This window comes from Panthera onca, chromosome B2 (genome assembly GCF_046562875.1).
Source record: "Panthera onca isolate mPanOnc1 chromosome B2, mPanOnc1 haplotype 2, whole genome shotgun sequence".
NCBI classification, from domain to species: domain Eukaryota; kingdom Metazoa; phylum Chordata; class Mammalia; order Carnivora; family Felidae; genus Panthera; species Panthera onca.
The window spans coordinates 124,318,378-124,334,208 of NC_138343.1; the positions used below are offsets into that span (position 1 = coordinate 124,318,378).

Below are 15,831 nucleotides of genomic sequence, written 5' to 3' on the forward strand. Positions count from 1 at the left end.
TGACTTCGGCTCAGGTCACGATCTTGCGGTCTGTGAATTCAAGCCCCGCGTCGGGCTCTGTGCTGACAGCTCAGAGCGTGGAGCCTGCTTCAGATTCTGTGTCTCCCTCTCTCTCTGCCCCTCCCCTGCTCACACTCTGTCTCTCTCTCTCCTTCAAAAAATAAACATTAACAAATATATATATATATATATTTTAAATAAATACATAAATACACAGACTGCTATCTTTAATGCTAAAATGAGATAGGGTAGATCTTCATTCCCCTTGCGGAGAAGACAAAGGAATCTCACTAAACACCACACCTTCTATGAGCATCAAACAAGAGCACAACTCACTTGGGACTCTTTTTCCTCTTCTGCCAGACTAAAGGATTAGACACAGCTGCAAACCCTGTCGCTTAAATAACAACCCCTCTTTTCCAAGATTTAGTTTTGGCCCCAAAATAAAGAGAAGTCGCCAGGACTCAAGCTTTTCCTCCAAGTGAAATGGGGTTTTGAACGAAGGAGCGGCACAATCACTTATGGGTTTTTTGGGGTTTTTTTTTTTTGTTTTTTGTTTTTTTTTTTTTACTGTTTATTTTTGAGAAAGAGAGGGAGGCAGGGGACAGAGGCTCTGAAACGGGCTCTCTGTTGACAGCAGAGAGCTCGATGCGGGGCTCAAACTCATGAACGGTGAGATCACGGACCTGAGCCAAAGTCAGAGGCTTAGCCGACTGAGCCACCCAGGCGCTCACGATCACTTGGGTTTTTGAGGGTTCACACAGGCTACTGGGTTGAAACAGTCTCTACAAAAAAAAAAAAAAAAAAAAAAAAAAAGAAAAAAAGAAACAGTCTCTACAGAGAAGCTAAGTCTCTACAGCAGTCGTCCAAGTGGGACTCAGGCAGGGAGGGGGCAGTAGAGGCCTGGGGGGTAGTCAGATTCTGGAAAAGACGTTAACAATCAGGTCGATGGGATTTTCAAACACACTGACTGTGGGGTGTGAAAGAGAAAGGAGTCCTATGTGACTTCAAGGTTTGGGGCCTAAGCAGTTGGAAAGATGCCTTTGCCCCACTCTCCGCCCCGCCAGCTGGAATGGGGAAGGCACAGTGGAACAGATGTGGGGGCAAACGGGAAGGGGGATCCGGAGTTTCGATATATTCATGAAGTCTGCTAGACATCCAGTTGGAAATGTGGAGCGGGCAGATGGTTATTCATATCTGAAGTTTAGGTGAGAGGTCGAGGCTGGAATAGAAAATGTGGGCCCTACTGGCACATCACAAATACTAGATTCATGTTATGGGCAAACAGCAAAGGGCTCTTGACAGTGACTAGAGGATCACAGGGCGGGTTCTCGTTGTGTGGTGAGGGCAGCATAACCCTGGCCAAGAGAAGCCTCTTCTCTCATTTCTCTACAGGACCCATAGAGTCTGACATCATCTCGGGCATCACACACGGTTGCTAGGGGCCAACGTCAAGCAGGAGACAGACAAAGGTAGTGGTTTTTCATGCACAGAACATGGAGGTCACTTTCCAATGTTAAAATGAGGGAAAGGGGGAAATTAAAGCAAAGAACATCTAGTCAAACACAGTCCAAAATAGTAGGAGGCTGGGAGAACCTTTTGGTATGTCACGTGCCAAAGCAATCTCATCTATTTTAGGGTCTCCTGTTTTCCCCTTGGCTCCCAGACACGTTATCGCCTACAGATAACATGCCAACGATGGAGCCGTTCTAGGATTTCATGAAGGTGAGTGAGGGGCAGGGAGCAAGTAACATCGACTCATTTCCAGCCAAATTTGCTCTCAGAAGCCAAAAAGCACACAAATGAAGATTTATAACATTTGCCATACCAACATTAACTTTCTATGGGAAACAGAAAAGACACTGGACACTGAAGCTTTAGGCGTTCCCAGTAAGTGACTGAAGAGAAGCCGTCTCTATAGGCTTCGCCTAACAAGCCCAAATGTAAAAGTGATGGCGAGTATCAGACTGTTTTATATTCAAAACAAGCTTAAAGCCATCAAAAGTTTACTCACCTGTACTCAGTCCTTTCAGTGTTTACGGACGGCATTTTTGGAGGGATGGATATACAATGTCGCCTTTCCAGGATGCTACTTGTTTTAAACTTCCGTTGGGATTCACAGACAATTCAGTTGGACCACATTTACGCTTGCAAGCTTATTCTGAGATGAAAAGTGGGCTACCAATCACTGAAGGATTAGGAATTAGGGGAGATGGGAAATAACCCAGCGATTAAGGAGACCTCATTACCAATTTCTCACTCAGCAGTCATCCTAAAATAAGGACACTACCATCTATGTAAAGATAAAACTATCCATCCATCCATTCCGCTCATATAATTATGGAGAGATTGTCTGAAAACACAACGGTTTTATGAGAGGCATCACGAGGAGTCCAAATCTTGCTCAAATTTTTTTTATCAAGTATTTGTTCTGCCAGGAAACGTTTCCAAAAAGGAAAGGTTTTGTCTCCATTGCTATGGCAGCAAACACTTCCGATGAAGCAGTTAGAAAGGTATCAGTATGCTCTCACTGGCTTCCAGGGCTTTCAAAATATTTGTACTGCTATCACACTCATTTGCCAGTATAGGTGACTTTTAGTACTTTGTATTCATCTGGGTGTATTTATACAACTGCGATTGCAGAAAACTTCACAAAAGTTGATGTAAATATGCTGTGAGAAAAATCCAGCAAGATATGAGGCGCCTGGGTGGCTGAGTCGGTGAAGCATCTGACTTTGGCTCAGGTCATGATCTCACAGTTTGTGAATTTGAGCCCCGCACTGAGCTCTGTGCTGACAGTGCAGAGCCTGCTTGGAATCTCATGCTTGCTCGCTCTCTCTCTCTCTCTCTCTCTCTCTCTCCCCTCCTATCCCATTTGTGTACTCTCTCTTAAAAAACAAACAAAAAAAAAAAACCAGCAGGACATCTTTCTCACTGTATAGTTACACTATACTCACAGATTAAGGTACAAATTGGTCTTTACTTTCAGAAGCCCAAGGTAGGTCTAATCCATAACTTGCTTTGTTCTTAAAGTCCACCTTGGGGAAAGAGGAACCCCCAACAGTGTGCCCAAGTAGACAGGAAAGAGGCTGGAGGTCTTGGAGGCTGCAGAAACCCAGGCCTGGGGGTTCTGAGGAACCCAGGAGCATCAGAGACAGAGGCTTTCCTGGGGATGGGGGGCACCAGGCATGTGGTAAGCACCCATCAACATCTGATGAATAAACTCTTATACCCAAATTCTATCAAAACATTTTGGCCAGATGAGATGAACTTCAGACGTATTTCAGAATCTCAACAAATTCTGGATGAACTTAGATGTACAAATTAGCCACTTTGGGATAATATTGGCCCTTTTTTTTTTTTTTTTTTTTTTTGCCTAAAACTGGGTATTCTGTTACAGCAACACTTTTCTAGGAAAAAAGAAGGGACCAGAGCTTCCTTCGTCCTCTGGAAATTAGGGAAGAGTCTGGAGAAAGCAGAAATGCAATCTGCAGGAGATGGCTAGGCGGGAGCAGTGGAGTACCAGAGGCTGCTAAGTGCTTCCACAACTTTTGTTTTCTCCTGCCCTGTCATCTAATCCCAAGGCATTTTCCAAAGCGCCCTTTGCATTTGGGGAGGAACCTTTTCTGTTTAAAAACAGAAAGGTCACTATTCTTTTTTCTTTTTTTTTCTTTTAGTGTTTTTTACTTATTTTTGAGAGAGACAGAGAGACAGAGCACAAGTGGGGGAAGGGCAGAGAGAGAGAGAGAGAGAGAGAGAGAGAGAGAGAAGGAGACACAGAATCAGAAGCAGGTTCCAGGCTCTGAGCTGTCAGCACAGAGCCCGACGCACAGCTCAAATTCATGGATCGTGAGATCATGACCTGAGGTGAAGTTGGATGTTTAACCGACTGAGCCACCCAGGCGCCCGAAAGATCTCTAGTCTTAACTTCTGGTGCAAATCAGTTTCCCCAGCCGGTCTTCGGCCAACTCTAGAATCTCCTGGACTCCTGCTTCTCTCCTGAGGCTGGCCTGAGCAATGTGGACGCCCTCTGCCTCCCTTTATTGAGAACACCCTCTGAAGCCACGGTCCAGCCTTCCCTCACTCCCACCCCTACTGTGAACAGGGGTTCACTTGGGAGAGCAGAGGCATCGGTCACAACTTTCATTCTAAAGTTTCGGGAACAACAGAGCTTGCACAGTTTTGAAATAAAGATCACAGATGTCTTCTTGAGGTCATCGAAGGAGAGATTCTCTTTGTTTTCAAACGCTGCCTTCCAAAATTTCTCAAGAACAAACCTATATACAATCTGACCTTTGAAAACCACTCTCCACTGAAACATAAATTTACTTTCATTCTATTTCAACACACAGTTCCTAAAGTTCACTTTATGCTATTTATATCTTTTTGTTATAAGAAGACATTCCGAAGAAAGAGTGGTCATGAGTGTTCACGTTTCTCTTACCATGCACACTCCTCCCACGTACAAATTCAACCCGAGTTCAAGTCAGCATGGCTTTTGGTCTCAAAGGTTCAATATCAGCCACATTGACAGGACCCACAGTAAAAAATTTAAGCCCCAGTAAAACCTGGTAAGTGTCACGCTGCCAGCAGATGGGGGATGAACACTGCTAACGTTATGCCAAATAGTTTGCTGTTACATTGCCTGTCGAATTAAGACCTCCTCATTTCAAATTCAATTGCTACGTATGATTTCATAAAATAATCTGACATTTTTCAATTTAAGAATATCCATATTCCCGCCTAGTGTCCCCCAATTAAAAACAACAACAACAACAACAACAAATCCTGCCAAGCTATTTAATCACGCAAAAGCTATGAATTGCTTAAAGACCCTTAGGTTGTTTTCAAGCAGTGTTTCCTTCTGGTGTTTACAATAAGAAAATACGAGCCCCTGCGTACGTTTGTGCCTGGCTGATGGTGGTGACATGGTGGCCCGAGTGGTAAACTGCCTTCATCACACTGATCCATTTGCTTTCGTCTATTAACTGTATCACCTTACGCGTGTGCAGACTGCTGATCACACCTCTGTAACTAGAGTGAGTTCAATCCGGCTGAGGTATGATACAGCTCCCCCAGTGGCCAATCAGAAGAGGATAAGAGGGGGAAAGGAAAAAAACTAGAAAAGACAGGAAAGAAGAGGAAACAAGAAAAGGTAAAAAGACGGGGCGCCTGGGTGGCTCAGTCGGTTAAGCGTCCAACTTCGGCTCAGGTCATGATCTCACGGTCCGTGAGTTCGAGCCCGCGTCGGGCTCTGTGCTGACAGCTCAGAGCCTGGAGCCTGTTTCAGATTCTGTGTCTCCCTCTCTCTCTGCCCCTCCCCTGTTCATGCGCTGTCTCTCTCTGTCTCAAAAATAAATAAACATTAAAAAATTTAAAAAAAAAAAGGTAAAAAGAGAACAGGAGATATTAAAATGGAGAACTTAACCAAAACCGCTGCCAGTGCTTTTGGTAATTCAAGTCATTTGATTCAGTTCCACCAAATTACCCAGAGCACTATTTTTGCATAGAGCGTGCTCCAGAAATAAGCAGACCCCCAGCCTGTGAGCTTTAGGCAGCAAGGCTCGGTCAACTGCTTTTTTCATTCCTGAAGGACAGCACCTCCTAGTTTGTATTATATCATCTATTCAGCATGGTGATCTGGCTTCTCCTTCCTTTAACATATTTAAAAGCAAGATTTTGATTAGTAGGACACGGAAGAAAGAACCAGAGAGAGCATGATAAAGTTTTCAAGGGAAAGACAAAGGCAATAAAGGGCTAGCTTTGTTTGGTTTATTAAATTTCAAGGGCTTTGCCCGCCAGTTTGAAAAATGCATGATATCACCAGTGTGTTTATTAAAAGTGCTACTTTAAATTGCAGATTGAGCAAATGTGAATTCCCCGTGGTAGCTGTCAGTTATTGACTAACAATTATATGCAATTTTTAAATGAAAGAAGAGGGGGGAAATAGGAAAGACCTGCAGGACTATAGTTCTAAAAGCTGCTGCTAATTTAAGTAAATCTCAAAATCTCAATGTATGAGTAGTAAAATACCCAGACTCAAAAAGATGCAATATTCTCAAGGTCACTTTGCATTTTGATTATTAAAGTCTTTCAAAGTGACGCTCAGAATCAAATAGTAAAATAGCATAAACTTTGCTCAGTGCTTACTTGACAGTTTAATACTGACTTAAGAAGGGGTGGGGAACCTTCCAGAGCAAATGGTTACTTGCTAGCTAACTTGAAAAATGCACTTGTTTCAGCACAGAAATAACAAATCTGTTTCTGATTCCAGACATTATTTTCCAAATGCTGCCAAGAAAAGAATCTAAGGAATTCTTTTACATGCACAACATACACAAGACAACTGGAAAGCAGCCTGTGGTCTGTTCCAGGGTGCACGAGGAGGGAGAGAGCGGAGTTTCTAGTATGAACGGCCCTCGTGGGAGCAGAAGCACATGCCTGAGATAGTTCATAGCTGTAATCTCCAACATAACTCTTTGCTATTATTAGACAACCTAAAGGCTTTCCTAAGTCTGTCTGTAACTTGTGAAGCAGAAAAGACTAAAGACAGGACCCTACCACGCTGAGCATGCAGGCAGCTGGGGTACACCCACTCCATTTCCAATCCATGAAACTGGATTTCTAGATCTTGCCTGACAAGAAGAGCTGAGAAAGGGAAAGAATCTAGTCCAACACCAAAGCCAGGTTTAAAATCCCTGGAGAGAATGTTGACTAAGTAAAACCCCATACTAAATTCAGAAACTAAAGTCTATGATGCTCATAAAACATATTGAAATTATTCTTAGACCACAAAAGGATTATGATGATTCCTTTCCACATTGAGAATGACATTTTTAAAACAACACTTTTTTATCTCAACTACAGAGAGGTATCTTGCTTGACAATTTTAAAAATTATGTAACAAATAAGCCAATGCTTCAAGAGTATGTGACTTAGCATGCATCACTTGTGTTACATTAATAAGGGGAAGACTTAGCAACAAAATCCACTTTGGAGAGAAGGAGGATAATGGGAGAATTCTGAAAGACTGAGTCATCCAACAGACTGAGCTATCTAATGCAACTGTTTAAATTTTGGCTTGCACCGAGTTGACTGCAGTGAACCAAGCTCAACTTTGTTTTTTATTTTCCCCTTTCTCAGTAGGGCAAGCGTTCAATGGAGAAAACTTGATCATTTCTAGGAAAGAAAAAGGCAACATTTTCTCTTGCGTGACTGATCACAGTGGGCACATCCTTGACCCTTCTACCTGCCCAGACAAACCCGTCTCAAACTTAAGTTTCAAGTGCCTCCCCAAGCAGCTACGCTGGAGAGTCATTCTTACAGTGCAGCTCTCCATTCGATACACCCCCTATAAGGTTACCTTCAATCAAAGTGATTTTATGCCCAGTCTACTCTAAGGGGTTAAACAGTGTTCCCCTCCCCACCAAATCCACATCTACCAGGAACCTCAGAATGTGGCCTTATTAGGAAAGAGAATCCTTGCAGATATAATCAGTTAAGATGAGGTCATATACTGGATTAGGGTAGACCTGAAATCCAATGACACGTGTTTTTTTATAAAAATTACAAAGATACCGGCGCCCGGATGGCTGAAGGGCATGATCTCACGGTTTGTGGGATCGAGCCCCACGTTGGGCTCTGCGCTGTCTGCTTGGGATTCTCTCCCTCCCTCTCTCTGTCCCTCCCCCACTCGTGTGCACATGTAGGCACTCTCTCTAAATAAATAAATGAACATGAAAAAAAACATTTTTTTTTTAATTACAGAGATACCCCAGGAAGAAGGCCATGTGAAAACAGAGCCAGAGATGCAACCACAAGCCAAGAAATACCCAAGGCCACCAGAAACTGGTAGAAGCCAAAAAAAAAAAAAAAAAAGATTCTCAAGAGGCTTCACGGGGAACATGACCCTAACAACACCTTGATTTTGGATTCTAGCACCTAGAATATGAGAGGAGAAATTTCTGTTTTAAGCCACATACCTACTGGTAGTTTGTTACAGAAACTCTAGGATCGGTGTCAGGTGGCCAATGCTTTGCTATCGGTCTGCTACAAGAAACAAGAGAAAATGCTTCACTTCTATAGCTGTGTGACACTGTGGTGACATCACGCAGCACATAATGTCGTCTTACAAAATATCTGTCTGTGATGGACTGGAAACCGAAAGCAAGAAATCAGTCTTCACAGTTAGAGGTGCCACTACAAAGATAATTAATATTTACAAAGAGGAAGCTGATGTGCTCTAATTAAGAAATCTGCATTCTGAATCATCTCAGACAAACTTGTGTTCCACCCAGGATTCGTGGTAAAAATATGTTATTCTGATAGTTTCAACAGAATAACCCATGAATGGTTTCTAATATATGCATGGTGGTTTGCTGTTAATCATATTATTTGATGAGCCGGAAACACACTTCCTAGACCACAGGAGATCACTGACTACATAGTGAAGGAACAACACACCATGGCTTTGTTAACCACAGGGACCTTGGCAGAACCCAAGAGAGCATCCTCCCAGAGAGTGGGAGCTCAGATGCTGCTCATATAAAATGAATTGGGTGGAGTGAACGATTCTGATCTGCTTCAATGGCAATAATTGAGAGAAATTGAAACCGTGTGAATTATCACAGCCAACAGAAATGACAGAGATGACATCTCTCTTCCAAGAAGTTACTTTCTCTAGCACCAAACCGAGCAAAAACTGAGTAGACATGACTTTAGAAAAAAAATAGTCTAAATGGAGAAAAGGAAACCCTGCAGCAGTGTGGGAGACCGTCTGATGCGAAAGTTTTCTTTCAACAATTAAAAGAAATACTCAGGAACATGACTTACCCAAAAGAAGGGCAATCGTCTTTCCTTTAACGTCAATGCTAAACCACAGACTCAATAGCCCCTAGAACCTCAGCTGGCCACAGACACAGGCTAATTAACGGAAGCCTCTGAAAAAGTCTCCGACAGAGGGAAACACAGACACAGTAAGAACACAAAGCACCGACAAGGAGCCCTTCATACTCCTGTGTGCAACCTCACTCGCTATTCCTTCATCATGTGTTTGCCTCGTATGAAGCACAAAGGGCAGCTGACAAATCATTACTGTAAATCAAAAGGCTATAAGTCACAGGAAGAGAGCCAAATGTCAACTGTGTGTCCTGGCTGCTGGGAGATCAGAGAGTGAGCTTTAAAGGGGATTGTGGATTCCTGATTAGAACGCACTCTTCAGCACAAAAGTACTCGCTTGTCATCACATGCCATTCACTTGACTTTCTAAAATTTCCTAAGTTACCACGGAAACTAAGAGTCCATGAAATTGATAGATTCTTTAATAAAATGAAATGGCTGTTATGGGAATAGGTGGAGACAAATATGTTGAAGCTGCAGAAGTCATACCCTGCAACAACTCCACACCTGCATTCAATTAAAAATCCTAAACCTCAAGCTATCATTAGATCATCATGATTTCAACTACTCTGGAAATTACACTAGGCCAGCATACACCCTCCTCCCATAATACTAAATTCTGGCTCTTCATGGTTATACTTTTTTTTTTTTTTTTGAGCAAACACATTATTTAACAAACAGCATCACAAGAGCTCATAACTCATTTCATCTAAAATTACTTTTCAGAACTATCCAAACTCACTTCACTCTTATAGAGCTCTTTAGAAATCCACTGCAACTAGATAGATACTCTCTAGAGCAAGAACGAATTGAATTCTTAGGGAGAGGAAAATGTGATGTCCTGGTTTGTTCTTACCCCCTTGCTTTCATCAAATGTGTAAAAGCCATAGAAACAAATATACCAAACTCAAAGTTTACTATCAAAGACTTTGCTGGTTTTTAAGGTGTCAAATCAGAGTTAAAACTGTAAAAGTGCAAACTACAGAGTCCATGTCTCTAACTCATTAATAGGCTTTGTGGACAAAGGAGAAATCAGCAAAGTGAGTAAAGCCAGGATCACTTAATGTCCCAAAATTGAAAAGCTGTCAAGAATTTTCCATCAACGGAATGACATATGCTGAAAGATACGAACAAAAGAGTCTACCCCAGTTCCAAGGAAATTAATTTTAACTCTTCCAGTCCAACGATCTCATAGACAAACACACTCTCTAATGTCTAAACTAATTACATGAAGGCAAGAGTCGGAACAAAAATAGAGTTTGAAGGAAAAACACTTGCCTACAAAGAGAAAACACTCCCTAATCAGGGAATCTCTACATATACTCATATGTTCACCATCTTACGGTACTTAGGAAGCACTATCATCTATACATAGCTAGAACAAGAAGCATGCTCTACAGTAAAATTAAATTCATTCCTGAATTCACACATTAAAGCTTACAGGAAGAGAATTGATTCCCTCTTTCCATTCATGCTGATCCTTTACATGGGCAACTTATCTCATGAAAACTTCTCTGACAGAACTCATGCTAACAACTATAAACCATTCCTACTTTCATTAAGTTTCCTTAACACTAAACTTGGAACTACTTTGGCTATGACAAAACGCATACAAAACACATCCAAACAGAGAAATATCCTTTCTGTCTAAAAGAAAATTCCATCTCCCCGGCAGGAGGTCTTTCTTCCTGTTTGCAACAACAACAACAAAAAAGAACAATGACTTTTTCGCTCTCAGACTTACAAACTCGCTCAAGCTTTGATTTTAATAGTGCCAGCACTGTGACTTAGACTCTGATGCTAGATGACAGTTTTGCCTAACTAAAATTTACCCACCTAAATGGACCCAAAGCCCCCTCACCTTTCAGGCAGAACATTCTGAAGCAGTTCCATGGAGGGGCTGGTGCTCTACAGTCCCATGTAGCCTGCAGTGCGAGGCACAGCTGTCTCCCAGCCCACCTCCCCACATTCACTGCCAGAGAGCAGGGCAGTCAGCCAGCAACTGTGATTACAGGAAGCCACTGCCCAATCCCCGGCTTTCTGGGCTGAGCTGCTGACACCTCCCTATCTTTCATACGCTGTTTCACACCATGGAATCAGCCAGGATCATCTTGGAAAGTGAAGGGAGCTGGGACTGTTCACATAGTGCAGCGCAGAACTGCGTAAGGGCAAGCCCATTTGTTTGTCTTATCAGCAGTTTTGTGTTTTTTTTTTTTTTTTTTCCATTGCACCAGATGCAGGACCTCACGTGATCAACAACACAAAAAGGAAATCACTTGACTTGGTTTCATTTCACTCTTTGCTATTAATTATGACAACTACTCTTTGACTTCGTTATTCCTGTTACTCACACACTTGTTTTCTTTCTGGCGTGGAACAACTCACATGCTGGTACATAATTAGCACTAACCATTATGATGTGAAACTCTGCACACAGCTGTCTGAGTCTATATAAATGGGTGGATATATGTGAAGCACTCACAACAGTGTCGAACAAATAGTAAGCGCTATGGACATGTTGACTATCATTACTATTGCGACTACTGCTAATAATAAACTTGAGTGTTAGGATACAAATCTGAAGCGCGTTACCAATCTGAAGCGGCATTGCCAATTTTTGGATGAGGAAACAAAGATCGGTGCACTTTAGCTGGCATCAGAGGATGTGAATTTCTAACTCTGCTGCAGCCACAATCCACTTGCTAAATTTCTCCTCCTCCGCTGAAAAGCTAGATTCGCTCTGGTGAGTTCAAGATTACCGTAAACTCTTTTAACACAGGTTCAAAGTGGAAGAAGGAATTTTATTGCATATCTAAAAAGAAACAGCCTACACAGGCGGCCTCAGGAGTACCCTGCTTGAAAGTGCTGTCTGAACTGTGAGTGCCCTCCAGACGCTCGGTGACTTTTGAGTCCCCTGGTCACCGGAAGTGGCCATTGTTTGCAAGACCCGTTGCTGTGTGCAGGTCTTCCTTTTGACTCCACGGGATGCAGGAAACTGACTCACAGAACTAATCTGTCTGTCTGTGTCCTGGGGTGCTCGCTGCAGCCCCTGGGATGTGGTGTGGATGCTCCGTGTCTTTTGGCTTTCAACATAGGGTTCAGCATACCCTCATTTGGTTTCTACTCCTTGTCTTCAAGTATTACCAGCAGTGTCTGGTTAATAAGTTCCCTGTGATGAGGAAGCCAGTGCACTAGTTGCTCTGGCCACCAAGACATGGGAGAGGACCCTCGCCAGAAGCTGCTGGGTTGAAAAACATCTGCATGTGGAATGACAGACAGTGGAATTAACACTTAGAACAGAACCGGAACCTTATCACTCATCTCATCTGATAGACTGCTTCAGAGATGAGGTGATTTGCCCAACTAACCAGCAGCTGTGTCAAGATCAAAGTCAAGCCACCTGACTTAGCCTTTTCCATCTCACTATGTGACAAGCCCCCCCCCCCGCCCCCGACAGGCAGAGTCATTCCTCGTCTTTTCCTATTTTGAGTGGTCTCCCATGCAATTTACCAATTGCAAAGGTATTCCTCAAAGTGTTCTTTGGGGTGAGTCGCCTTTTTAAGTTGCACACAGAGAAATTCTGCATGTTGGAGAATTAAGATTTCTGAACATAGATCAGTGCACAGAGTTTTGGGTGGTTGTATGCTTTTACCAGCACTCTGAATACTTATAGTCAAACCTTTTAATATAGAGATGACTTTATATGCTAGAAAGAATACTGAATCGGAAAGCAAAGAGAACTCGATTGCAGCCACATCTGTAGCATTATCGAACTGTCCCTACAGCAGTTCATAGAGCTATAAATGTGTGCACTGAAGGTGGGGACTAAATTAACTGTAAAATTCAATCCTAGCCTACCCCGCTAATTTTTCACTGTGACACATATAAATATAGATATGTGTATGAATATAATATATAAGTGTTTTATTAGGCGCATGATGTCAGGAAAAGAGACAAGCTTTGCCTTCTCATGGTTTAGTGCAAGAGGTAGGCGGATGAATAAACAACTAACATAATCTAGTAAGTTATATAATAGAAGAATACACAAAGTTAATGATGATCAATGATAGCTTCTTGCCTATTACCTCCTAGCTAAGCTACGCTAGTTTACCAAGTTAAAACATCTATAATTGAATGTAATGGGTTGAACAGTGTCCCCACCAACATTCCTGTCTACCCAGAGCCTCAGGATGTGACCTTATTTGGCAATAAAGTCTTTGTAGATGTACTTAAGGTAAGGATCAAGGTGAGCTAATACAGGGTTAGGGTGGTGGTAAGGACAATAAGACTATCTTTAAAAGAGACAGAAAAGACACAGACACACAGAGGAGGAGATAAAGACCACAAGAATGGAGTTATGTATCCACAAGACACGTACTGTTTGGAGCCATCTGAAGCTGAAAGAGGAGGGAAGGATTCTCCCCTAGAGCCTCTGGAAGGAGCACAGATGGCCCTGTGGACATCTTGATTTCGGACTTCTGGCCTCCTGCACTGGGAGAGAATACATTTCAGTCCTCTCAAGCCACCCATTTGTTGTAATTCGTCACAGCAGCCCTAGACAACTAACACAGTTAGCTAAGTAAGCATCGTGTGTGAAGGGAGACACTTTTTTCTCTTTTTAAGCTAACTTTAATTCATAATCACCTGGGCTTAAAACCTGTTTCTTCCACACCATTGTGGCTAAATTCTTACTGAAGAAAAAAAAAATCTTCCTAGAACATTCCTAAGCAGCATAAATACCATCTTCTATTGAATTAGTGAAATCATGGGTACCACCATCTGAAAAGGTCACAGCATTAAACTCAAGCAGTGAAAATGGAATCAGCTTTTATTGACATCAAACATAAAACTACATATAAATATTTTTTCAATCACTTGTTTTCACCATCAAACAATTGCGACTATGTGTGAGAAACAAAACATGAAAGAGCACGCTGTTCGATCGGGGGGGAAAAAAATAAGAAGTACCCATGAAAATTATTATGATCTGTCACCAGCGAGGACTGCTACTGAGAGCGAAATGTATACCTAGGAAGCCTGCGTGAGGCGAGCAGGCCTGGGATGATGCATGCTTGCAGAATTCACCGCCCTTTGGACAGGACACAGGTGCCTTTGCCAGCCATGACCTTAGAGCACAACCACTTGATTCCCTCGTAGGATTACAACATCCAGCATTGTGTTAACGTTTAACATTAACATCTCTGCCAGAGGGAGTGGTAACCACACATACAGCCAAAAACTTACAGATATTTATAGCTTCCAAACCGGCACTATGAAACTTGTGTGCTAAAAACATTTTTGTCGTTTCAGTAAAATAGTGAAGATATCAGTAAATGAGGAATTAATTTACATGAGACACAGAATTAGCGAATCTAGAAAGGCTCAAGATTCTACTTGTTCCTGGCAAAACACGTGACAAAATTATACAAGAAAAGCAGGCAAACCAGTATTTTCTTTCTACGCATCTTGGCTCTTACTCCTACCAAAAGGGTCAGACGGCAATGAAAAACCCCTTCTTTGTCCCCATTCCAGGGTTTGTTTTGCATCAACTAGAAAAGTATTCCACCAGGTAAGGCTTGTTTTCCGGGCGCTCATCTCAGTGCTTTGAAAGTCAGAGGAGATTAAAGACTACTGCCAAACATCATTTTCCATTTTCCCCTATGTTACAAGAGACTGAGGATGCCGAAACCCTCTGATACTTTTGAGATCAGAATGACCAGAGGAGGAGCCCCTCTGGTGGCCAAGGCTGAGTGGCACCACTGGAACATCTTACACTAAAGGTTTAGTCGTTGCCAGCTCCCCCAACGGTTCTACGGTACTTCTGTTTTTACCAACATTCTGAGTTTTTCTATATATTTATTACTCCCACAGGCCCAAGAGAAAGATGAAAAAATATTAGAGCACTGTGTCTTTAAATTGGCTAACTTCACCTTTTCCCCAGCTCGTTCCCAAGGTCTAGTGTGCCAGTCTGGCCCCTTCTATAGCAGTGCTAGTTCATCATGTGGAAACCTGGACACAGGTCTTTGTTCTAGACACTTCCTCCACCTACCATCATCTCACCCTGTCTCCTGTTTGATTTTTCTGTACTCTGGGGGCAGAGCTGACCTACTTAATCCAGGGGCAACCATTCTCTGAGATGTCTGAATCCTGGCTCATTAAAAAGACAGGTTACTTTGTGCTGGACCCAAATCAGCTACAGAAGGCCAAGGAAACTGGCAGATGCTTCCCAAGAGTTCTTCAGTGGCTTCTGGCCTCAGGCAGGCTCATGCAGGTCACTATCTCTCCTCTAGGAATCATGAGAGTTCTGCTCTAATTGGCCATTTTAAAATATGTTTTCCTGAGCCAGGGTTATTTCAATGTTTTTTTCCTTCAAAGCTGAGTCTGGACTTCGTGACGTCACTGCCAAGAAAGCAGCCCTCATTCGGCTCTTTCCCGTGAACTCCGTCTCTAATCTCATTCATGCCACCCTGGCTCTGATAGCCAAATGACTTGATTTTCTTTTTTTAAGAACTCTTGGGTCCCTCTGGTTCTATTTTCCCAGGGAATGTAATAATGAGTCTGCAAGCTGACCTGAGCCCTTAGATGATTTCACATCCTTTCCTGGTCTCCCTTACGTGTGCAGATTTGCCGCGACTCCGTTGCTGTCCATTGGCCTCCGGTCTGGAACTCCACCCACCCACCCCACTGTGTCCACCTTAGGGACACAGTGCACCTCGTCAGCAACGGCAGCAGGAAGGAGTCTTTCCCGTGCAACCTTGCTCCATCCATCCTACCTGATGTAGCTTCCAAAGGTACCACCCATGGCTGAGATGTTTCTTCAAGCTGCAACACTCCTTGATGCCTTTACACTCGTTTATTTTTTCTTTCTAAATCTGACCTCTTCATTCACCTTCATACTAACTACCTCTCTCCAAAAGAGCTTCATCTGCTCTA

The 15,831-nt window shown here is 42.7% G+C and overlaps 1 protein-coding gene across 3 annotated transcripts in view; it reads right to left on the reverse strand.

Annotated features, from left to right (window-relative positions):
• Window positions 1-15,831, reverse strand: part of NHSL1 (NHS like 1) — a 132,328-nt gene that overhangs the window by 96,155 nt on the left and 20,342 nt on the right. Inside the window, exon 1 of one of the 3 annotated variants that reach the window (XM_060616779.3) lies at window positions 10,760-11,045. The exons of the other annotated variants lie outside the window; for them this stretch is intronic. Coding sequence (XP_060472762.3) covers window positions 10,760-10,775 — 16 coding nt within the window. The 5' untranslated portion in view covers window positions 10,776-11,045. Of the gene's footprint in view, window positions 1-10,759; window positions 11,046-15,831 lie in introns of those variants that run through there. 3 annotated transcript variants of the gene reach the window in all.